Genomic DNA, 26,627 nt, shown 5'->3' with positions numbered 1-26,627 from the left:
AAAACCAACACATAAATAAAAAATGTCATTTACAATACCAATAGCTCAAACTTTCCTAATGCGAGACCTATTGCATTGCAAATGCTTGTTTCTCATTGTTGTTTCCAGGTTTACACCAGACACCAAGGATTGTTGCAAAGTTTCTTTCAGCTCCTTTATAAACCTTTCTACCACATCATTACTCTCTGGGTAGTACAGTGCTGCCTTCTCATGTTTTATTCCTCCTGCTTTCAGAAACTCTTCAACCACACCAGAAGTGAATTGCACATCACTGTCAGAGAGAAAAGTCAATGGAAAGCCTACTGTCTCCAACATTTCCTCCAAGCAATCTATGACCACTTCTGATTCAACCGAACCCACAACCTTAACTCCGGGCCAGCATGAGAACATTTCCACACTCACTAGAGCATAACGATCGTAGGACTTTATTTTCACTGGACACAGAATGTCCAAGGCAATATCAGACCCGGGGACATTGAAATGCTTTCTCAACACCATTGATTGTGTCCTACACTTCAGTTCTTCATTGCTGCATGAGCACTTCACACAATTACTTACCTATCTCTTAAATACCCAAGTCCATTGCAGGTCACCAATAGCCATCCCAGACCCTCTCTTTTGTTTTGGCAATACCCATGTGACTAGTGCGAGCACTATCAAGGAACTTCTTTCTCAGCCTACCTGGGGCAACTAACTTACTATCTCTCATAAGAAAACCATCCACAGCAATCAAATCATCTTTGAACTGCCAGTACGCTTTTACTTCAACAGCACATTACTTTTTCTCACACCAACCCCCAGAAACCAACCTCATGACCTTTTGCAATACACCGTTGTCCTTCAAACCTTCTGGAACCATACCCTCAGTGATCAAAAAAACATTGACCTCTTCATCAAAATTCTCTCAACCAAACCAATAACTTTCTTGCAACACTTCACTCTCAATGTTACCCATTCTAGATAAACAGTCTGCCAGAATATTATTGGCCCCAGGCAAATATGTAAGGACAAAATCAAATTCTTGCAAGATCGCAGCCTACTTGCTTTTCCTGTTCCAGACAAAATGTATGCCCTTCCTTGTAAATGCTTCCCTTTGTTCAAATCTGTTTTTATTGATTTTAATTTTCCATAGTTATGACAGGCAACTTCTATGTATATGTACAGTTGTGCATGAGATCATCCACCAACAGTGGGATGTATACTGCCTTTTGAGTTTGCGTGCATACTGGGTATACCTTAAATGTTAAAGCACTGCTCACGCAGGAGCGAGATTGATTTTGGTATGCGATTCATATTTCAGATTGCAGAGCTTACAGCTCAGTATTAGTGTGTTAGCATCATGACAATGTGCAAAGTCCTTTCCAGTTAGTTCACCTTGGGCTGTGAAACAGATGGCATATGTAAGAACAAAGAAAACTATAACAACAGCAGCATTGATCGGTATATGTACATTTATCTCCCTCACCCCCTCCCGGTTCCCCACCCCCAGTGTTCACTATTCACTTAGTAATTGTGTCTGTGCCCCACCGACGACTACGTCTGTGTTGGGTCTCAACCAATGGATAGAACCGTTCTGGAATATCACTGCATTGCGTTGATGGAAGGTGCATCCCCCCGTGTGTGTTCACTTTCCATTCTCTCAGGGCTCCCCCTGATCCCACCCCCTCCGTCTGCTGCAGCACACTGAGTATTCTTACCCAATGGGCTGCTTTGGGCTCTTTCCGCAGCCCCATTGTTTCTTCCCTCAGGATGGTGATTCCCTCTGCCATATCCCATGCCAGAAGTGAACAGCGCCACACCAGCACGTGGGGCGGGTCTTGCGCTTTCCACCGCTTTGTTAAGAGATGCTTTGCAACCACTAGTCCCATGTCTAGGAACCGGGACGTCACTTTTTCTGCGGGAGTCTTCTTGAATTGGTGCAACAGGTACGCAGGCAGTTCGAGGGGTATAATGCAGGCTGTACAGACCTGCAACAGCCTGTTGATTGCGTGCCAATATGTACCTAACTTAGGGTAATTCCATAACATATGTAGCAACCCTGCCCTTTGTTCACTACACCTGGGGCACGTTGCATCGTTGCGGTGAAAATACCTGTTGATCAGCTCAGGTGTGAGATATGCCCTATGGACAATAAATATCTGTAATTGGCGGAATCTCACATTTCTGGGAATGCGTACCGGGCTCATAAGTATCCTCTCCCATTCCTTATCTGCTAGTTGTCGCCCCAAGTCCAATTCCCATTTGCAGCGGAGTGGGTCGAGTCTTATTGCTGTGTGGGTTTGTGTAGTATCTTAGCTATAGTGTCTGGGTCTACGAACCAGCGGGCTATCCATTGCGGTTGGGCGGTAAGGTAATAGTGTTCGAAACAGGGCGCAGCTGGACCTCCCTGATCCGTTGGCAAATATAATTTTGCTAATGCCAGTCTATGCTGAGCGTTGCCCCAAATAAAGTCTCTTAGCAGTTTAGTCAATGTGGCAAAAAAAGCCGCAGGATGAAAAAGGTGTAAATTGGCGAAATAGTTTAGGATTCGGGGAAGCATGACCATTTTAGCGAGCGCCACCCTGCCAGAGGTCATCAGTTGTAGTGTGCTCCAGAAGCACACCTCTGATTTGATTGCTGTTACAGCCCTCCCAGGTTACCGTTGAATAGATCTTTCGGTCGGCGGTATATCTGTATCCCCAGGTAGCGGAAGGTGCACTCCTTCCACTGTACTCGCGTACCACTAAGAGTGTACCCCGGGTCAAGGTTTCCCTCTCCAAACACATAGATGCAGGATTTGCCAGCATTCACCCGGAGTCCCAAAATGGTGGTGAAGTTCTGCAGCAGGGTGCCCGCAGGTCAGGTATGTTCTCTATTTCGGTCACATAGAGCAATAGGTCTTCTGCACGTAGCGAAACTAGATGCACCGCATCTGTCACGGCTGCTGGCTCCTCGGGGTCGGAACGATGCTCAAATGGGGTCCACCGCCTGACGTCCCTGCACTCTAACTAACTGTAAACATCCAGAGCACAAAGGCAGTCAAGCGAGGGATAGGTAGGGGTAGGAGCAGCAGGGATAGGGACACCTGTAACAAAAGAGGACACACGTTAGTACACACCTCCCTCCTCTCTATGCTCCTGTATTATTAGATGCACTCAAAACTATACCTGATAATGCTCAGGAGATGACCCCTTCCCTCTTCAGAGATCCTTCTCTCCTTTGCTGCACAACTGGTCTATGAGAGGGGAGAACATGAACTGTATTACTCGTTTTGCAATGTCACCATAGACCCGGTACTCCTTTACCACACAGCTATCATACATACCAGAAGTGCACTCACAAATCCCTAAGAGAAGTTCGGGAAACTTTCACTTCTCAGTTCTCCAAGTAAAACAATAATCTCCTTTCTCCTAAAGTTCCACCAAAGCAAAGAGTCAATTCCAAGGAGTGGCAAACGAAATATCAATAACGTCAGAAAACAATGATAGCCTACTGGCTGGTCCCGGGGGTAAGAAAACCTCTCCGTTCCGTCTCTGAAAGTTAACAGAGTATTTCCGACTTAATCATTAGTAAGAGTTCCAGGAGGGAGCAATCCAACGTCTCCTGACTCTTGAGGGGAATAGTCACAACCCACTACAAACAGTTTATTTGATGCGGCCAGGAAGGGTGCAATCCTGCGTCTTCCGGACCGAGATCTCAAGTACTAAGCCCCAAACACCAGGTCTCTTAGGTATGTACACTAAGCCGCATGTAAAGAAACAAACGATTTCCAGGGGGACGCGGAGGGGGCAATCCAGCTTTTCCGAGCGTCTCACCCTGATGAAGATAACAAACCCTGTGAGGACGCGGAGGGGGCAATCCTGCGTCTCTCGTGCCTCACAACTGAGATCAATGACAGTACCAGCCGGTAACTGCCTCAGGCGTACTAGCTCCTCCGAACCAGCACTCAAACTTGCCCTCGCAGCCACGAAGCACAAACGGCTACGCGAAGGTAGAACCAAGAACTCCGCAGCAGATCCGTGGGGACAGGGCGTCAGCTATCCAGCTGACTCCCGAGGACAAATCACTTGCGGTATCCTCTGCCTCCCATACTGCTATATGCCTTTCTTGGTCCGTCCCCTTACCGCTAGGCATTATAGGAGATGTAGTCTTCCTTCTTCAGCTTAGGCAGGCACATCCGTTAGACCTTGACAGCATCCCCCAGTGGTATTCCATCCCCTAGTGTTGCACGGATTGCCACTGCTAGGGGCTCAATCACTAGCGCGAACAGAAGGGGGGACAAGGGGCACCCCTGTCTGGTGCCTTGACACACGGTATGGCATCAGAGATATATGGACCCAACCGTCCTCGGATGTTGGGGTTTCTTGTAAATACTTCCCTCAGGGTCTTATGAACCATCTTAATTTCGAACGTCTTTCCCCAAAGAAACCTCTTCAACTTGCACACACTCCAGAACACACCCCGTGCTTTTTTTCATCACCCAATAATTAAACACCACACCCCTGAAAGGCCTAGAGAGAAATACAATATTCCTTTCTTTCCGGTTCTTCTTTTGCATATGAACAGCTCCTAATCCCTCTTATCTTGCATGTGTAATGACGTACTACTCATCTGTCGGGGCAAAGCTTCCTAAATTGAGTACTTCATTCAAACACTGCTTCACACATTCAAACTCACTGTTGCATCCCTGACACCAAATTACTTCTTTCCCTTTTTTTCAACAATTCCTTCATGCAGAAAGTTTTCTCTGCAAATTGTGGCACAAGCTTATTATAACATTTGGCCATTCCAAGGAATTTCACCAGTTCATCGTTATTTTGTGGTTCAAGAAGACTAGAAATAGGACTACAAATAGTACCCACCAGAGCGGACTTTTTTGGTTTAATCCCAGACACCTTTACCTAATGTTCTAAATATTCAATTTCCTGGACATCAAACCTGCACTTCTCTGCTCCCAATGACAGGCCATCAGCACATAGCCCTGACAAGACTTTTCTTAGACACTCATCATGTTCCTTCAGATCGTCGCCAAACAATAGAACATCATCCTGACACACCTTGATACCTTCAACACCCTGAAGAATTCTCTCCATCGTCCTTTGGAACACAGGAGGCTGAAATCAGCCAAAGGGCATTCTTAGAAACTTGAAGGTGCCAAAGGACGTCAAAAATGCTGTCAATCACTGGGACAGAAAATGCAACTTTATTTGGTGGTAGACAAAAGTTAAGACCAAGGGCGAGAAGTGCCTCGCACCATCAAGAGAACTCAACCTTTCTCTTATGTTGGGGAGTGGAAAGTGGTCTACCACCACAGCTTTGTTGAGTTCCCTTAAGTCCACGCTGAGCCTGGCCTCCCCATTGGCTTTCTGTGCCATGAAAACTGGGGACAATCACTCTGCTGTAGCCTGAACCTCTTGTTTGATACCTGTAGTAAGGTAGGATCCTTCTAGCATTGTTACCTCCACTTTTTGCCTGATGTCAGTGTGTTTTTGACTTAGTCTCCTGTGATCCTGGTAATCGGGACCCCAGCAGCTGTGCTTTCTCCCCTAAATTGGTTCTGGTATGTACATTTGTACCTCCACAATTAGCTACGGGTTTATCTGTGTAAGTCCCTAGAATATGATACTAAGGTACCCAGGGCATAGGTACACTAGAGGTCTCTTATGGGCCGCAGCATGTATTATGACACCAATGGCAGTCCACTAAAACTCTGGCCATTGCAGCCTGCGCGAGTTGGCGCTTGCACCTCTCATCACGGATATAAGTTTCCAAATATCTGAGGTCACTGAACTTTAAACCTATAAGTCACCCCTATGGCAGGTTCTTCAGTCCTGACGGCTGGTTACAAGTGTGTGGGTGCCCCTGCATGAGCAGGGCAACCCTACAAACCCTAAGTCAATTCTCCAGTCTTTTTAAGTGTGGTCAGCCATTTTAAGGTATATAGTGGATATCAGTCCTTACGAGATGCCAAACTATGTAATGACTGCACCAAACCTGGTCATGTTTGGTATCAAACATGTTGCAATCATACACCAACACTGTTCTGGTGTTGGAGATAGGATCCCACGTAGTAGGGGACCCTTAGAGAGACCTCCCTGTACTCCAGTAAGCAGCCTTCAGGGACTGCCAGCAAGCTAGTGAAGCTGCCGACCTCAGACATGACCAATAATTTAAGAAATATATTAATTACAAGAGAGAATCAGTATTGTGAGTTAGCTACAATACTGATAATTCATATCCAAAACCGTTGTTGAGAGCATATGTACTCAATTCACAATTTAAGGAGTATATACATTCAAAATGACCACAGTGGAAAAGCGCCAAGGCAATTAAGTCATTGCTTATGCTTAGTTTATTTACACAATTTTAAGAGCATGTAAAACGGTTGCCAAGAAAGAGAGAAGGAGGAAGGATAGTAGTGGTGAATTGGAAAGGTATAAATCAAAGGAAAAAGTACAAAAATAATAATCGGATATTTTAACAAACTGGTACTATAATCCAGTCAGACAAGGCCTGTCCAATACACATTTTTTTAAATCTATATGTAATATGTGAATTCACATATCCTGCATACAATGCATATTCATGGATCAGTCTGGGAAAGACGGTATAGGTCTACAGAGTGGAGAGGCGTCGACGTTTCGACTCGACTTGTGCTGCGAGGGTAGTCTGCAACCTCAGCGGCGAGTCTTCTTCAGGACAAGCAGGGGGGCAACCTAATCCTGTTGCCAAGGTGGCTAACCAGGATGAATCCAAAAGAATGCAGCTGGGGGTTCCAAGTTTCCTCCGGTGCTGCTTAATTAGTTAAGTGCGGTTTTCCAACATCATCCTAACATCACCATGGTTACAATCTTATGGTTCAAGGAGGTACAATCCTCAGGTCTGCTCACGAGTGGGGCCTCAACTCAAAGGTAAACCTTGACAAATTTATGTTGGGACATCCACACCATTCTGGATGTTAAAGACCTTGGAACAAGGGAAAACACAGAAGTAACACATTGACACCCCTTTGAGGAACACCATTTGGCATGACATGGCATTACTGCACTTGTCATATTCATATTTAGTGGGTGTGTTATAACCACTAAGGACAAGTTGGAAATGTGGCCCTTTACCTTAGGAAACACTGTCACCTTCTATAGTGCTTCTCTCGTTCAACTGAAGACCCCCGAATATGCTACGGAGCGCGGTAAGATTTCTCTCTGAAAAGACTCACAATCTCAAGGATTGTTGGTGTAAAAACAAGATGACCTTTAATAAAATGGTGAGTGACTGTTGATTTTGCAACACAAGCAGCTATTATTTTAGGTAGTGCTCTCTTTTGAAACTCTTTATGTCATATCTAGTTAGGTCAGGTTCTTTTGTGATGCTATGTTGGCTTATGCTATACAGTATATGATGCCCATGAAGAATATATAAGGAATTTGTAGGTTTTGTACACCTACACCTCTGAGTAACTATGATGGCCACCAGAGGCCCAAAGGCTCATAACCAATAAACTGACACAGCCATAACATTGAGAACCACAAGGAGTCAAATATACAGCTTGCTGGCTACACGGACCCAGTAAAGTATGCATGTTACTCTGTACCTGCCCTAGATGAAGGAGAAATAGATGACTCAAATGGTCAATTAACTTCTCCTCCCATCGATTCATATAGAGCCAGATCTCTCAGTCGTTAACTATGCGCCCACTAAACCCCACCAAGAACTCTAAACTCATGCGTAACGGACGGAACTCATGGTCCATTAACTACTCAGATAATCTGATCAATAATGCTATAAAGAACTTCAAGCACAGTACTTTTAAACAGCACCAGGAAACACTTATAGTAGACAACTACCACACCCCGACTAATGGCAACATGAAAACTAACTTCATCTTTTACACTTATCGCCCGACAAACTGGAAAAACACCTTTGTTCTTCACTTTCCAGTCACCAAGCCAGTAAATATTCCCTATGGCAAAACAATCTCCACAATCGTCTCCCCTACCTTTAAAGAGGAACTCACAATTTCCATCTACAGAATAGGAAACATTCTCATACAGGCCACCGACCCGTACCTCACCACTATAGATCGTCATTTCCCAACATTAGTCTCCCCATTAACTCAACAGAACCATCAAACCCAATCTCCCCTACGCCCCTCCACCCGGACAAAAAAGCACAGAACCGTTCCAATCTCCCCTCCCTGACGACCCACTCTACAACTCATGGACATCCACCATCACTCATTACAATCTCACTACCCTCATCATCACAGTCCACCGTCAAAGACCCATTATAATGGCATCAACTGATCCCACCAGGACCAGCAAACTCACAGGTATTAGGCACTGCAAGGCTGATCTCGAACTAGGCAGCTCAGACACTAACTACAGTCTTTCCACGACTGAACTCGCCACGGGCACGCTCCCCTTGACCCCAGAGGATCTGACTCTACCCTCCAAATTATCCCTAACTCCAATACTGAACCTATCCCAATTGCCCAAACCATCTCCATGTCCAACATCACCGATAATCCTGTGGACACTTACCTCCCTCAAACCACTGCACACTATCCTTCCTCTGTCCCAAAAACCCATGCACAAACCATCTTCACTTCTAATCTCACTTCCAATCCCATGGACACTGACCTCCTCCTTACCATTGCTTACTCACCTCCCTTGGACCTTAGACCCACAATACCTCCTCCTAACATCAAGACTGGAATCATTAACGACCCAGCTCCTCACATTCAACCTATCCCCACTCCCAATCCCAATTATACTGTTCAGTCCCTTAACCCAGTACTCTCTCCTTCCACAGACCCTAGTCATACACGGCTCCCGCCAAAAGCAAAAAGCTCTTTCATCTCAATTACCCAGCAGCTGATCTGAATGGAACAGAAATAGACTTCCTAGCAGTCAATATCCCGCACCTACAACATGACCTTCCCAATCGGATAAAGCCACTGTTCTCACATACTCCGGGTAGCAATGTATCTTTCCTCCACAGAGGCCCCACTTGGCACCCCACGGCCCTCCACTCCTTTGGGGAGTCAAGCACATCGACCTGGCCAAGCTCTCCGACCCATTTCAGTACTGGAAGCAGAAGAGATCAATGACTCTTACCTCGCAATGAGCCAGATTATGTCTCCTTTTGCTATCCGAGTTATAGTTGGTGCAAACAAAATCCCTAGTACTGTCCACTCACACAGATATCCTGCTCAATACATTGCTATCCACACAGCATACACCATCATTGAGGCTCCCCGTCCCCTATCTTGCATGCTCCTCAACTGTAGATCAGCAGTACAACACGCGACAGGCATTGCTGAAGTTTTGCTTGCTGAAGAAATAGACATCGCACTCCTCACAGAATGCTGGCTCAATGACCACTCTACTCCCATTCTAGACCTACTCACCCCTCCAGGTTACAATATCATCAGACACGACAGACCGATCAAAACAGGTGGCGGACTAGCCATCATTCACATTGAAGGAATACAGCTTACCACATTAAAATATACAGAATACCTGACTCTTGAGTACCTGGATGTTGAACTTACAGTCAAAGGCACCACGCCCATCAAATTTCACACCATCTACCATCCTCTTGGGGAGTGTGCCCTCTTTGCCAAAGCACTAACTGACCTAATAACACATTTTTCTCTAACAGACACGAAAGACAAGTTACTGGGTGACCTCAATATCCACAGGAACAACCCAGAAGACACCACAGTCCAGAACCTCTCCAACCTGTTTGAAATAACCAACCTCAAACAACTCAGCAATTAACCAACACACATCAAAGGAACAACTCTGGATGCGATCATCACCAAAAATGAGCTGGTCTCTTTGTGAGCGATTTCTCCCATTGACTGGTCTGACCACCACCTTATACTGTCCAATATTGACTCAAGGACCACTTTGAACCCCTATATGCAAGGGTAGAGGGTATAGCAGGGCAGGCCATAAATGAGTGCCCAAACTCGCAGACACCTGTTTTTGATGCTCCAATAATTTCTTTAAACTAGATAATGGAAGCCCTAAGTAGCGTAACCCCCTCTGAGGCACCAGGACTAGACAAGATGACAGGCAACCTATTCCGTAATGAGCCTAATATTTGGGCCCGATATTTATGTACCCTGTTTTTTTTTTTAAACACATTTTTATTGGTATTTTATAGTTTTACAATGACAATTCTTAATGCAAGACATACAATCAAGTGATATACTTCATCTGTGATAGTCAATTATACCGTTAGTGATTTGTGAAGCTGATTAGCAGGCCTTGTGTCAACGATGGACCCTGTTTAATGCTATCTTGCAGGGAATGCTGATTTCCACAATGTGGCTGGGGTCAGAAATTATTCCAATTAATAAAAAGGGCTCACCACTCCTTCTCGCTAACTATTGCCCAATCAGCCTCATAGATGTCACCCAGAAGATATACGCACAAGTGCTGTTGGGTTGATTAGAAACCTGGAGGAATATTCTATACTTAGACCCTATCAGGCAGGTTTAAGAGCCAGAATGTCCACAATAGATCAAATTATTAGGCTGCAACTATTGTACTGGAAGACAGTGCTTCTGGAGGGTGGCAGCCTTTATTTGATCTTTGTGGACCTAAAATCGGCATTTGACCTGGTCCCCAGGGACAAACTGTGGTCCATTCTACTAAATGTGGGGGCCCCTTTCTACCTCTGCCACCAGATGAAACGGCTCCATGAATGTAATTATGCCCAAATCAGACATGGAAAAAATGGCGAGCTCACTGACCCCATTTCCATAGATAGAGGGGTATGACAAGGGTGAGTGTTGGCCTGACCCTTTTCAGCTTATTTATTAATAGCCTAGTGGGGACCCTGATTTCTTTGAGGGACATAGATGCTCCTAGGTTGGCGAACCTCGAGGTTTCCGCCTTGATGTTCACCGACAATACCCTCCTACTATCTAAGTTCCCTATAGGAATACAGAGGGCCCTAGATTTCTTTCATTCATTATGCAAAAGTAAGGGTTTAGAGATAAATTCACAGAAAACAAAATATATGGCTTTTAATTCAGGAAACACCACACAACCAAACCCTCAGCTAGACAGGAAACCACTGGAGAAAGTGACCATCTTCGAATATTTAGGATTAACACTTACTGAGAAAATGGAGTGTACTCATAAAATGGTTGGATCGGCGATGGAAATTTATAAAGCCCAAGCAAAGGAGCAGCCTTGTACAAGGCAGAAATCTGGGGCCATACACCACTTATGCCACTTCAAATGGATCTTGGGGTCAGCCCAATTGCAGAGGAAGTTGCCCTCAGACCCCTCTTACATTAGCGACGATCATGGAGTACCCCAGAATTTGTAGCTTTTAGAGAAGAGCTGAAGGAAGTGTTAAACTTACAGGGAGCTAGTAAAATCCCATGGCTGGGTTATACCAAAAACTCCTTAGAAGCTATGGGAATGGGTGACCTATGGGCTAACGCTGAAGGAAGCTTCATGTCAAAATCCAGAAAGACTCTGTCAAAGATCTTTAGGGAATTTAAACTTAATCAGATAAAGAGGAACCCAGCGACTGGCATAATGAATGCATCCTTCCTAGAGGTTACAGAGCAATACAGGCTAGAACCTGTTCTTAATGTCATCCAGCCTCCCCTTGAAAAAAAGCTTTATCTACAATTTAGGAGTAGTGCTGCTTCGTGCCATTACAAACAACTAAGGGGACACTCTGGCTCAGGGTTGTCCGGTCTGCAATAACATTTCGGATACAGACCAACATGTATTATTTTTTTGCCCAGCATACAAGAAGGCTAGACACCGATGGTTACTACAGGTATGTAGAAACCTTAGAACATATCACTGTGCGGAGGCCTATAGGATACTAAATTATGACACAAGCATCCCTATTGTGTACTAAGTCTCTTGATATTTATTCTCGATGTGTTGTGTACGCCGAGCCATTTTAAAATTAGGCCCTGCCTAATTCAAATATTTCATCCTATTTCTATGTTTACAAATTGCTACCAAACTCACCTTTTTAAATTTTAAATGTCACAAATTTATATTTTTTATGTATTTATTATATTTAAAACTTTTCTTCTGAATTATTTGATACTGCAATGCACATGCACTTTACCTTTGGAAAATTTAAATGTACGAACTGTGCCATACTTTTTACTCTTGCTTGTATGGCCACCATGGCCGAAATAAAGAATTCTTGACTGACTGACTGAATATTGACTCACATGTCAGATACCAACCAATACGATCTGAAAAATCTAAGCACTGGACCAGGAACATCAGAGAAGTCCCTATAACCAAACTTGAATCCAGGATTCATGCCCATCTACAGCTCCAGCCTTCCACTTTGACAGCTGATGACCTCACAGCTCACCTTAAGTAAAAAATGACAGAGGTGTTAGATCTAGTAGCGCCTCTCAAACTCAAAGAGCTGAGACTAATCAAATCTAAAACTTGGTTCAACGGTTTAGAGAAAAGGCCTCTTTCTTTCGCAACTAACTAGACCAGGCAAAGAATAGACCTAGAGATCTCTTCAACATTGTTAAAAGTCATACTAATGGCACATCGCCACACCAAATAAAAGCCACCAAGGATCAATGCAAAGAAATTGCCAGCTTCTTCACAGATTAGGTCACATAAATTGAACAATCCTTCATCCAAACATCAAATCCTCCTTCCCTTTCAACCTGCCCCCTTTAATCACCCCTGACCAAACAGAAAGAATTCATACCAAGGACAGCCAGGTCTGCCTCCAACTAAAGAATTAGGCTTACTGGTCAGACTTTGAACTTATGTCGGAAAACGAGGTCTTTAATATGATTCCAAACCTAAAACCTACTTCCCCTTCTATGGACCCCCCTCCATCCTCTATTGTAAAAAAACTCAACCACATCATTGCCACTTTCGGGACAAAAATCATCAACTCCTCTCTCACATCAGCTGTGTCTCATCTTTTCTTCAACTAGGACAAATCACACCCATACTCAAGAAACCAGAGGCCAACCCTATCGATCTCAACAACTTCAGACCTATCTTCAACCTCCCGTTCATAGCTAAAACATTGGAGAATTGCGTTCTCCAACAACTTAACAAACACATTGATGATTTCAACCTCCTCGACGACTTTCAATCGGGATTCAAGAAAGGTTGTAGAACTGAAACAGCTATTCTCAATATTTCTGCTTTATCCACAGAGCCTTAAATGAAGGTTAAGCTTGTCTCCTCATCCTTATTGACCTATCAGCAGTATTCAACACAATAAATCATCTAGCTTTACTTGAGACTTTGAAGAGGCGCTCTGGCATTGATAGCATAGTACTAAAATGATTCACTTCCTTCCTTCAGCACCGTTTGCAACAAATTAAAATCAACTCCTGTCTCTCTAGGCCAACACAAGTCACACTTGGGGTCCCACAAGGCTCAATCCTCTCACCATCCCTCTTCATGGAACCCCTTACAAACATTCTGATTCGGTTAAGTCACTAGGCATTACCCAGGACAAGAACATATCAATGAAGGACCACACCAAAATCTGCAAAAGGTGCAATTTACTCACTAAAACACCTCAAGAAAATTAAACATTTCATTCCCCAAGATGATCTCAAGACAATAGTACAATCACTAGTCCTCTAAACTGGAGTGTCATCCTAACAGGGACACCAGAAGCTCACCTAGCCCCACTAAGGTCAGTCCTTAACATGGCAGCTTGACTCAAAACTGGTGTAAAAAGATTTGAACACATAACACCAACTCTCAACTCCCTCAACTGGCTTTCCATAGAAGGTAGATGTATCTACAAACTGGCCTGCATCACACGCAGAACCCCTCACTCACCTTCCTCCAACTACCTAAACAGCAAACTGGTAAAAGCAGGAAAATTCAGAGCTCTGAGAAGCTCCAACTCACTTCTTCTCAACCCTCCAAAATTGAAAAAGAAAACCACTCAGTGCAGATCCTTTTCTGGCAACATACCTAGGATGTGGAACACACTCCCTAGAGACCCCAGATGCAACCCCTCCTTCTCCTGCTCAAAAGGGACCTGAAACTCCATCTCCTTAACAAATACTTTACGGATGAATGTCAACTAACCTAGACTTCAATAACCTAGTTGACTCCCCTCCCACTTGACCATCAAGGATAGGTGGTTACTTGACTGTGTCAACTGCCTGCGTTTTTCTCCCTCCCCTTCTATGCTTGGCTAATTATTAGGTTTTGCTTATATCTTTTTTTGCTTCCTAGGTCCTTCTATGTTATGCAATGTGTCTCTCAAGTGTGTATGTAAAGCGCTCCGATACCCACGGGTCAAGTTAGTGCTATGTAAAACTTTTAAAATAAACAAAAAAATAAATGTGAGTTTTTGTAGCTTACTACTTGTAGCTAATATAGTTGCTTCATGGTTTTCTTGCCAAAAGTATAAAAATACTTGATCTTGTTGTTCCATCAAACCACAGTTGCACATAGCAAGGCATTGTGGCAAAATATAGACTTCTGAAGCACCTTGCTTAATTTTTAGAAGATATGTTACAGGTGAGTAACTCTTTGATGAATTGGGATTTTTCTATGATCTATGAAACAAACCAAGCATAATGTGTGAGGCAGTTTTGCTGTCAAAATGAGATTCCACCTGTTTGTTTTGTTAGCAGCTTTCAGTACAGTCCACAATAAACTTCTTGTTGACTGTCTTGCAGATGTGTGTCTAAAAAACAGCACCCTCAAATGGCTTGACTTTTTTTGACCTGCTGCTCTCATAGGGTTATTTGTTGCTTATGGAAACAATTGTGGAGTCAGTTCAGTTCAGTTCATTAGACTTTATTCGATTTTTGATAAAATCCTAAAAATGTACATCTCATTAAGTATCAGTAATATATCACATAAACATTATTCAGTTTAAAAATACATCAAATAAAAATGTAACAAAAGTAATTCTAAAAACAGATACCTAATGATAAAATAGAGGCTAAAATTACCATCGTTATCCTATAAAAAAATAGACAATAAAATTCCAATACTTATTAACTAGCAGATAGGACTCCAGAAAGGAAGCGAGAAATGCAGCTGCAAGTAAAGATATGCAGGTCTACTGTCTATGAAATGTTCAGAAATCAGAAGAGGCCTGAAATATTTGTGATGTAGATTGGAAAACATAGGGCAAACAAGTAATACATGCATTGCATCACAAATTGAGGTGTTTTCACAATTACAAACAGCCAAGTTGGATGGTTTATACCTAACCCCTTTTGGCAGCAGTCTCAAGAAATTACGTTGCCGATTGGGCGTGTTCAGGAGGTGATAGGGCACAGTCCTTCTAACAGATTGACCGGGACATACTTGCGCATGGACTGCTTTAATAAAGCAGAATTCTCCTATTCAGCTGCCAACCTCTCGGAGAAAGCCTGTTTGACCACCACCAGATTACTTTTTACAAGTCTGTTGGGTTGGTAAATAAATCTGATCACTCTAGCTCATAAAAAGCTTTCTTCAAGTATTGGAACCATTGGATTTGGGCTGCAGTATCTAAGAGCAAACAGTCCTGGAGTATGAGCCTGTTAAAACGTAAATCCTCCTTATGCCATACAAAACACCACAGTAAAAGCGGAAAACCCCAAATAAAATCTGTAATGAGGGACATGCCCAGTTCTTCTCACATGATTTTGGCTGGAATTCCCAGGCCAACAGTCAGTAGATTTCTCAAAAACCTGTTTTTCATCACCTGGACACGGTCAATATTAACATACCTCTAAATGTTGCAGCCAAATTAGGCCCAGGTAAAAGTTTGGCGAAATCATTTAGCCCTGAGATAGCTTTTGGTAGGATCCCTACATTTTCAGTGATTACAGTGATCATGAAATTGATAAATGAGTCTAAAAGTCGTTGGACATTTAGTTGCTGGGTCAAAAGATTGAGTTAATTTGCCATCAGGTTGAAATCTAACCTTTCATGTGAGGCCGCTATGTAGGTCTCTCATAAATTAAATTAGTGCCTGATCAACCTCCAAGTACCCCAGCTCAGTCCAGAGCTTATCTCTATTGACACAGTTGAAATCTGCGCTGAAGTCCATGAAGAACAAGTGGACAGAACACCCTAGTGTATTTAGTTGTCAGGATTTAAGTTCCGCTCAACTGTACCTCTCCAGGGTCTAAACCCATAAAGCAGGTCAGAGAGGACGGCCTTATTATTAGCCCTGGAAGTGAGCCAAAAAAGTAAAAAAAAGTCAAAACAAGCTTTATTCGAATTCACAAAGTGAATCATAAAAGCTACAAAAATATGACAATCGAGATAAAAAAATCTGTTAAAATGATAAAAACACAAGCATAAAAGAAAACGTTAATAAAAACAGACAGCTCCTTCTAATCAGTGAGGTTTCGGCAGCTGCTTCCTACATCCTATGACAGCCAGTAAAAACCATGACAATGCAGCGCATATATGTACACTTGGAAGCTATTGAAGATAAATAAAAGCAGGTTGGCATTTTACAAATCCAAGTTATTTTAACAGAGGCTTAATAAAACTTTTTATCAGACCTGAGTAAAATTTACAGAAAAAAAGAATGTGGATGGTACTCTGCATAGAAATATTTTCGCATGGGCATTTCACAGGGTCGTGCGGACAGTTATTGATGGTCGGAAAGCTAGTTAGATCATGGAAGATATCCAGCCGAAACTGGGTCAGCACAAATCTGTGACACGGATTGTGCACATTAGCTAAATAAGGTTGCATGTTATTACTAGCAAAAATCCACTGGTTCTTCAGAACAGAAAGTTTTGCGACCTCTGTGGATTGCCTCAATTCCTCAAGTAGTGATAGGCATTTTAGTTTAAGAACTTTCCTTTGGATGGTAATCAAGAGCTCAGGGTGGTGAAAAAACTCTGGGTGGCCAATATCTACCAAAAAGTCATGGAGAAAGTAAGTCTCACCACAATCACTTTCCCTATGATCTTCACTTCAACACCGACCAGGGAAACTGACCTATAACATGCAGGATCTGCACTGTCTTGAAGATAGGGACTATTACTGACCTCTTTCACGCCTCTAGATGTGAACTTCTAATGACCGCATTTACACGGAGAGTTAAAACAGAGGCTCAGAGATCTATTAGCGATTTTAACAAGTCGCCAGGACCCCTTTGGCACCCTGGGCCTTACACTGGGGCAACAATAAAATTGCCTCTTTTATTTTTGGTCAGTGGATTCTGATTGCGTGTTATTTCTGCACCCCCTGGGATTATTATTAATAATTGTGTGTTCTCTAGCCAGATTTCTTCCTGTTTAATACGTGTTTCTTTCACATTATGCTCCTACAACAGACACTGGAAATATTTAATTTTAAAGGCCACAAATAGTGACATTGCCAACTTGCGGCCTCGTCAGGGCTCCCCTTGATAAGATGCTGTTAATTCTGCACCCATGAGTTAACAGTACTGAGTGTGTTGATTTATTCTAGGGGGCAGAATTAACAGGGTATCAGAGTTGAACCCATACAATCTTAAGAGGAATGAGGCTTTATTAGGGGAATTGGTAGTTTGACTTAAGTTTCCAGGTAGTTCCCCATTCTCCCCCACATTTTCCTCCCAAGATTTGGCCAGTATTCAGCAGCTTTGGTCCTTAGGAGAATATTTATAGTACGCGAAAAAACTAAGGGGCATATTACCAAGGGCCTTATCGTCGCTTTAGTGGGAATTTTTCCTGCTTAAGCGGCGATAATTTTATCGCCCTATTACCTAGCTGTCAGCTAGTAGGAGATAGCGAGCATCTTGGGGTCCACTTTGCATGTCAGCGATAATTATCGCTAATGACATGCAAAGTGGGCGTGCCAAGATGTTAGCGACTGGAAACAGTCGCTAACATCGCTATCTCCTATTACCAACTTTTGGAAATATTTGCGCTAAGTGCGAATATCTCCAAAAGCTAACGCCTGGCCAGAGCAGTACTTAGCCATGTTATCCAATGGTAGGTGGATAACATGGCTAAGAGCATTAGCTCGGTAATGCATTAATATCGCTGACTTTTCAGCGATATTCATGCATTTCGGCTGATTTTTCTCGCTTAAGAGATAAACCTTGATAATAGCAAGACTCCTAAGCGATAAAAATAGGCGATGCACAGCGTTAAAATAATAGCCGCTAACCAAACATAGCGATATTTATCGCTTATGCTTGGTAATATGCCCCCTATAATTTTCAGTAACTACTGTTACCTACCTCATAGGAGAATACAAGAACTTGACTCTCAGAAAATAGATTAGTCACAGGTCTCCTGGGAGTTGAGGGCCCCCACCTAAAAATACATACTCTTGTACTTAGCCTCCATCTACTCAGGACTGTTTTTCTCAGGCCCACCACATATTATTTTCTTTATTAGTACTAATGAGTCTCTAACAATTAACTGTGCCGTCATCATTGTGATGAAATTTTCTGCTGTAAAGAACTGTTTATTTCGACAAATAATGTCCTTTTTAAGGTTGGCATAAGATTTTACAAGTAAATGTTCAATGAAGATAATTATTCTTTAAAAAATGAGTAGCTGTTGTCTACAACTAGTTTGTAATTAATTTTCTACTGCTCCTATCAAATTTTCCTCCATGGACATAGTCCAATTTAATTTAAACCTGCTGCCAAATTCGTGCTGCTTGTTTTGACATTTTCGACTCCGAGAATAATTTCCAGCGATTGATCTCGAGTGAAAAGTGGTTCTATTCTCAATCTCATTCTTTTTTAATAATAAAGTTTTACTACTTTCGTTTTAATGCAACACTCCTGTATTATATTTTGTTCATTATTTTGTAAATCATCTATGTTTTTTTAAATCTATTTCTTATATATTTACAGATCACATATTCTTGAGCTCAATTTTTTTAATAGATATTATTTTTGTTTATTTTCCATGGAGGGTATTCACCGTACTTCCATCCTTTAAACTTTGCTCTGTGTATGTACTGTTACCCATGAGTGTTTCATTTGCATTTATCTCAACCTATCCCTATCATTTTCACATATCTGTTTTGTCCCGGCATTTTTTGGCATCAGAGGCTTTTGCATTTCCCTATGTTTTCTTCCTGTTGCTTTTATTCTGATCTAAACGTATGCCACTATTTCACACTGGTGTTATATTTTGATACACATCACATTGCTTGATAAATAACAATTCATTGCTTTCTTCTTATACTTGACTCTGAATTTGAAGGCCACCTGCTCACTGATGTAGTAATGACAGATTTCCCCCAAACGAAGGCCTTTTAGGATCCCTGCATATGAGAAGTTTATAGAGATGACATGTAAAAAACGCTTCCCCATAAGACTTCTGAGAACCATTTTTTTCTATTGTTTTTTTTCAGGGTTCCACAGTGGTGGGAACAGCTTAGACGATGAGCTGACTCTTGGAGCAGAAGGTGAGACTTGGATGATCATAATGGTACTGTCTATATATAATGATGGTCAGCTAATGAGTTGAACAAGTCAATCAAACTTCCTATGCATGTCTGGCGTCACACAGTAGCACGGAGACTCACTCCTTTAAAATTTGTTGTATTGTAGCGTTGCACTTTAATGAAATGGCACATTTGCAAAACTAGCCTGTTGAGATGGCATCTGCTAGGCGGTCTAGCTCATTTGAGGGCACCATTTCAAAGCTTGTATATATCCACGTTATATGAAGTTGCCCATTCAATTCCAAGAGAAACAAGCATTGATAAAGCCAACAGCTCTTTCCTCTGGGACATATTGTCTGTAAATGTCTTTAGGTGATGCTGTACAACATCGTGAATGTGGGGTGCCGCATGGCCAAAAAAGTGCTATGATGCGACTGCAGTAGCCACTTCATTTTGTAGCCACATGCATGCATGCATCATTGTGCATGCGCACCTACCAAATTAAGCAGGCAGGGTTTATTTACAGATCTGAAATTAGCTCAGTAAATAAAAAAGAGAAAGAAGTAGTCCATAATCCCTTTTTGTAACACTAGTGGAAGATGCATTTTACTGCCTGGTCCTACCACCCTGCCAAAAAAATAATAATAAAAAAATGACAGAGGGTGCCTAGAGGGGGGCAATGGTTGGAGAGGGGTAAGGCAGCACACATGGGACAGCACGCCAGGTAAAGAGGAGTACACAAGGAAGGAAATTAAAGCAGCATTTTTGAGAGATGACTTTGGCTGTGGGAGAAGCACACAAACAAAGCTTACAACACAAGGGAGGCACACACCGAGCATGTAGGGGGGAAAAAGCACACAAGGAAAGAGTAGTTAAAATAGATGCACTCTAACAGAGCGCTTGAGCAAAAATAAAAAGAGTAGTAACCTAAAAGCGAGCAGTGGATGGACAGAAGCTAGTCAGTCCAAGAGATGATTAGAGGCTATGCTCCACAGGAAGGAAAACACGATGAATAAACGTGGACAATGAATGCCATTGGAGAAGACTCAAGCAAATGAAAGTGACGATATTGGCAACCAATAGTAAGCAATAGGTGGGCTTTAAGCCCCTCTAAGTTCTTATACGCCCATAATAGGCCTTCTGCAGCCAGACCGGCTGAGCTGTCTAAGGTTCTCGACTGAAAAAGAAACCTTTCTACAAGGGATAAGTTAAAGGTTTAAGACACTGGCTACATAACAAGACTTGTTCGATTTTCAGGAATAATATCTATCACCTCGGCCACCTTCCCAGAAAAAAAGAAGCATGCAGAAATCAGGCCCATACTCAAGAAATCTTCTGCCAACCCCATCAAACTCAAGAACTACTGCCCCTTCTCCTTGCTGCCTTTTCCTGACAAAGACCTCAAGAAGGACATCAACCGCCAACTCACAGAAATCCTCGAGAACAAAAAATCTTCTGGATTCTTCGAAATCCAGTTTCTGAACAAACTACAATACCAAATCCACCCTAATTACTGCCACAGATGACTTCACATCCCTCCTGGACCGAGGCCCTGAACCTCCTTGACCTCTCAGAAGCATTCAACCCCATATCACACTACACCCTGATCAAAAGAATTCCCCACATTGGAATCCAAAGAGACACTCTTAAGTCAATCACCTACTTCCTCACCAAAAGAACCCAGAGAATCTGCCTCCCTCCCTTCACCTCTGAAGGTTGTCACTTAGTCCCACCCTGTCCAACACCTACATGACTTCCTTGGCCAACATTGTCCGATCTCACAGACTGAACATCATATCCTACACCGAGGATGCCCAGCTTATCCTCTCCCTGTCAGAAGACCAATCCATCACGCTGACCAACTTCCGCATGTGCATGATGAGCATTGCCGAATGGATGAGAGACAAGTTCCAAAAACTCAACTTAGACAAGAGCAAAGTACTGATCTTTGGGAACAACATCTACCCTTGGAACAATGCCTGGTGGCCTTCCAAGCTAGAACTCTCAACCAACCAACCCACCCCGACCGAACACACCTGTAACATTGGCATCTTCCTGGATAGTAAGCTCACCATGAGAAGACAGATCAACACAGTTTCGTCTGCCTGCTTACTTATCCTCCACATGCTCTACAAGATCTTCAAGTGGCTCTACATCGACACCAGACAGACCATCACGCAAGCCTTGTCACCAGCCATTTGGACTTTAGTAACACATGCTACATAGGGATCACCTTGCACCTCCTCAAGATACTGCAAACTATATAGAACTCAGTGGCCAGCCTCATTCTAGACCTCTCGAAACAGACTCACATCATCTCAAGAAGCTCCAGTGGCTCCCCATTCAGAAGAGATGCCAGTTCAAGATATTGATCCACACCTTCAAGATCCTACGCAACCAGGGACCAGCTTACATCAATCACAGACTGAACTTACACCTCCACTCCAGACATCTGCGCTCTGCCTCTCTCTGCCTAGCCCACACACCGCCCATCTGCTGCAGCAACAGTGGAGGATGTTCCTTCTCCTTCCTCACCGCAAAGTCCTGGAATGACCTCCCTCTCCTGACATCGTCTTTCCTACTGGAATTCAGAAAAGGACTCAAGATCTGGCTATTTAACTGAGCCCCCTACAGCAGCACTCCCAGTGCCTGGATAGCCTCCTGTGTGATTAGCTGCGCTATACAAATCCAGACCGATTGACATTATTGTGTAGTTTGGTACTTCACTTACACACTGTTCAGAATGTCTTATTTAAAACTTGATCAGATGTTAATTTGTCTACTTTCAATTTTCTCAAATTTCTATTAGTCCTTTCCTGTTTGAGAGCCAAACCCCAATAACTTCCTGAATCGCAATATCAAAGATCCCTAATATTTACTTTAAGCAGTTCAGCTCCACAAACCTTCTAATTGATTTTACATCAAGAGATCACCCTTCCTTTAATCAGACTGATTTAGCAGAGTATGGATTCTGAAGGTTTTTTGATCAGTTTACGCTCCGGGTGCACTGCCCGTATGTACGCACACAATACAGAATTGCTAATATTAAGGTGCAAATCGGCGAGTGGAGAAACCCTTAACCACTCAATTAGAGTAGAGGAAACTACCCCTTATTCAACAGACTTGGTTGCCGATGCACTAAATATGGTACATATATTGTTAAGTAACAATAAACAACAAAATAGTAACAAATGACAGAAGTGTTTAAACAAAAACTCTCATGAAGGGTAAATGTTGGAGTCTTTAATGCAGTATACAGCCAGCCGACCCGTGTTTCATCGCACTCGCGATTCCTCAGGGCTGAAATGAACAGAAAGTTGACAATGGAGCATGTATCTCGTAAGAGTACAGTTACAATAAGACCTGGTTATCTGGTCTTAATATACTTGGTTGATGCTTCTATTCCAGTGAGTGTACAAAAATACATCTATATTTCCTAAGTGCCACCCCAACACATCCGTGTCGCAAGTGTGAGAATTATCATTCTTATCACTAACCGTGCTGGTGAATAGTGCAAATTGTGCTGACGCATAAATGGAACTAGGATAATTCTCGAGAGAGACAGAGTCTCTGACTACAAAGTGGTCTATCTGTGTGCGGCCCAATCACACTACATGCTCAGTGAAACTTGTGAATGACGTGAAACTCTGACTCTCGGCGTAGAAACGTAACATACCTAGATGGCTGTGTCCAGGTCAAAAAGGTCTAATTATTCAACATGGAGAAAAAACAAAGCGAAAACAGGAAAAATCTCATCACTAATTGTCATACTTCATGTTATAAGGCAAGAGAATTCACAGTAATGGGGCTGTGAGATAAAATAGATTGCAGCTCACCGCTCAGCTGGTGATAATTCCGACCCAGCCGGGCCCTGGACCGAAGATACTCGGTATGAGTATACGTGAAGAGAAGTACGATTCTGTAACCAGATTGAGTAACCTGAGTCACTGTGGGCAAGTTGGCAATTCATTGTTTCATAAATACAACCAATTCATAGATCTGGTATTTTTATCTAGCGTCAATTCACACGGTTTGAAAATATATAAATAAACAGCGCCTTTGAACCGATCACATAATCGACATAGTTTTTGTGAGGAAGATCCCTACTACTCTCCCCATTTCACCGGTATGGTGATTCTCGTATCAGCCTCAAGTTAGGTTATACACGGAGCAAAGGAGTTCAATATAAACTTACATTTACTGTCTTTGAATTCGTAGTATCAGGCTCGGAGGTCACAGTCTATCGTAAATTCAGATTACCGCCCACGTCGAACAAGGTGTTCTGCGAAAATTAGGGGCCATAATGATCATTTGTCCCATTAAACTATTTTTGTATCAAGACTTAACTAAGGTGCAACATTTTGTTGGCTTACCTATTTGGCAGGGAAAATCGTTGTATGCCGAGTATGGCTCCAACGTCACTGTATGCCCCAAGCTGAAAGGAAACCAAAATATAAATTGAAGTCAAGCTCCTCGTGTGTACACGATTGGTTTCCAAAAATAGATCTGTAGTATGTTAACAATGCTTTCTAAAATGCTTACCTGGATCAAGCAGAGGAGCGGCGTATAGCGTGTCTGGACCCCCGAGCTGTGTTCCTGTTTGGACACGTGACCGGGTCTCTGGGGACGTTAAATGCGTCTCAACGTAACGCAATTGGTAGACTAGACCGATAGCTAGTTTTTGGAACGCCTCCATGATGGATTCCCAGTCGAACCCTGGAGTTTTACTGATCATAATACTACCTCATTATTAGGCGATTGGACGTGTAAAGATATGCTGGTCACAAGATCGAGTAGCGATATAAAATATCAATAAGATAGGGGAGGGTAGACATATGGAAGTAGCCCAAGCATAGTAACAATGTACATGCAATATGTCAATAGTGCAGTCGGTCAAGCGCGATTTGCGATAGTAAAGAAAATGAAGCATTCAATTATAATATTACCGGTAGATGCAACATTGGCGACATAAAAAATGGAAGACATAAATAATCCTCCAGGTGAGCTTAATCGTGAGCACCGTGAATGGACATAAACAAACTACTGGTGCCTGTCCCAGTCACACGTGGATGTCTGAGTACCAATACAATTATACAACATATTGTAAATTATCTCCTTTGTATATACATGAATAAATCACAGGCTACCACGTGTGAAAACATTGCAAAAACACAAATTATTTACAAACAGAGTACAGGAGAGTTCTCCTAGCATGAGAGAGTGGTAATAGTATGTTCATAATGTCACAATTTATACAATACTTTATAAAATACTGATTTGCATACAATGCGATGTGTCACGGTACCATGTCAATGGTGGACATCCTATAGTTCAGTTCCCCAGGAAATATTGCATCTCCTGGTCATAATTAAGTCTCCGTTCTACAGATTTAAGACGCATAATCCAGGTTGCCTCTGTGCGTCTAAGTCTCAATTCGCGGTTGCCACCTCTGACGTCTTGAGGGACTGTGTCTATGCCAAAGAATTTGGCCACTTTGTTGGTCCTGTCTCTTTGGCAGGAAGCTATATGTAAGGCCACCGGATATTTGGGATCACAGTTCACTATTGCCCTTATATGTTCCATCATTCTCTCTTTCAGTGGTCTGATGGTGCTTCCTACGTAAAACTTTCCACATTCACATTCTATGACATAAATAACAAATTTAGTGGTACAATTAATGTTACTCTTAATAACGAAGGAAACACCATCTGGACCCATGAATTTGGTTATGCCATGTTTGGCCCATTTACACATACTGCAAAAACCACATTTGTAAAATCCTAGGCTATGCTGTGTCATCCAAGTTGTTTGTTTGGTATCTCTAGGTACTGTGGGACTCAATTTATTTCTTAGTGTATTGCCTCTTCTGAATGAGATTTGAGGTCTATCTGTAATATGATTGGTGAGAGCTCTTTCTGATCTCAATAAACCCCAATGTTTGGTCAAGCTTTTCCGTAAAGCGTCATGGAGTGAATTGAAGTCAGTTACCATTCTGATTTGTTCCCTTCCAGAAGTGGTAGGTTTATGTGTGGTGGTAAGAGTGTGTATTCTCTTAACTTTTTTGACTCTTTTCTCGGCTTTCAAAATAGTTTTGTTTGTATAACCTCTGTTATAAAATCTTTCCTTCATGCTAGTCAAACACCTCCCGAACTCACAGTCCTCACTACAGTTCCTTTTTGCCCTTAGAAACTCGCCATATGGTATGGCGTTTATTTGATGTGGGGGATGAGAGCTCGAGGCATGCAAGACTGCATTGCATGCAGTGGATTTCCTGAAAAGTTTACTATGTAGACAGTTGGACGATACATAGAACTCAATGTCCAGGAATTCAATATTCGTCCTGCTCCAATTCATCGTGAATCGGATTTCCCACGTGTTGTCATTCCGATGTCTTAAGAAGTCTTTAAGTAGCTCCTCAGAGCCAGACCAAATTAGGATGCAATCATCAATATATCGACCCCAAAAAATTATGGAGTCGATATATTGAGCACCCTTCTTGCTCCAGATAAGATCGGATTCTAATGCGCCCATAAATAGGTTGGCAAACGAGGGTGATATTTGTGAGCCCATGGCCACTCCCTTCTTCTGACAGTACCAGTTTCTGTCGAACATAAAACAGTTGTTTTTAAGTATTAGTTCAATCATTGTAGATAACATTACAGTGTGTTGTCACAGTGTGGCCGGTCTGTTGTAAAGAAATTTGTTCACTGCCTGTATGCCTAGATCCAAATTGATACTGGTATACAGTGAAACTACATCTAATGTGACAAGTAGAGATCCCTCTTGCCACTGGATGTCTGCTAAGGTGCTCAAAATATGTTTACTATCCTGTATGTAGGAAGGCAGGTTTCTGACAAGGGGACCTAAAAAAAGATCCACCTATTCAGCTATCCTTTCAGTAGGACCCTCAATGCCAGAAACAATTGGTCTCCCTGGTGGAAAGGGAGTTTTTTATGGACTTTAGGAAGAGTGTATAGCCATGGATAAGTTGGTCTGAACACTTTGAGATATAGAAACTCTTCCTCGTTTAGTAACCCAGATTGTTTCCATTTTAGCAGTTGTGAATTAATCTCTAGTGTTAAGGGACCCATGGGGTTATACGTAAGGCGTTCGTAGCAGGACTCGTCTTGTAGTTGTTGTGAGATTTCATGGTAATAGTCTACACAATCCATTATCACTACGTTGCCCCCTTTGTCTGCTTCCCTGATTGTAATGGTGTTGTCATTCATGAGTGTAGTGAGTGCATGTCTTTCCCCATAGGTAAGGTTATCTTTGTATTTGAAC

The 26,627-nt window shown here is 42.5% G+C and overlaps 1 protein-coding gene across 4 annotated transcripts in view; it reads left to right on the top strand.

Moving 5' to 3' along the window:
• TESPA1 (thymocyte expressed, positive selection associated 1) overlaps nucleotides 1-26,627 on the top strand; it is a 434,050-nt gene that overhangs the window by 385,359 nt on the left and 22,064 nt on the right. For all 4 annotated transcript variants that reach the window (XM_086964621.1, XM_086964612.1, XM_086964631.1 and 1 more), the window contains exon 5: nucleotides 19,311-19,364. In XM_086964621.1, the coding sequence (XP_086820747.1) occupies nucleotides 19,311-19,364 (54 nt within the window). The remainder of the gene's footprint in view (nucleotides 1-19,310; nucleotides 19,365-26,627) is intronic.

The sequence above is a fragment of the Lissotriton vulgaris genome, chromosome 1_1 (genome assembly GCF_964263255.1).
Source record: "Lissotriton vulgaris chromosome 1_1, aLisVul1.2, whole genome shotgun sequence".
Classification (NCBI taxonomy): domain Eukaryota; kingdom Metazoa; phylum Chordata; class Amphibia; order Caudata; family Salamandridae; genus Lissotriton; species Lissotriton vulgaris.
This window is presented reverse-complemented; position numbering and strand designations above follow the sequence as displayed.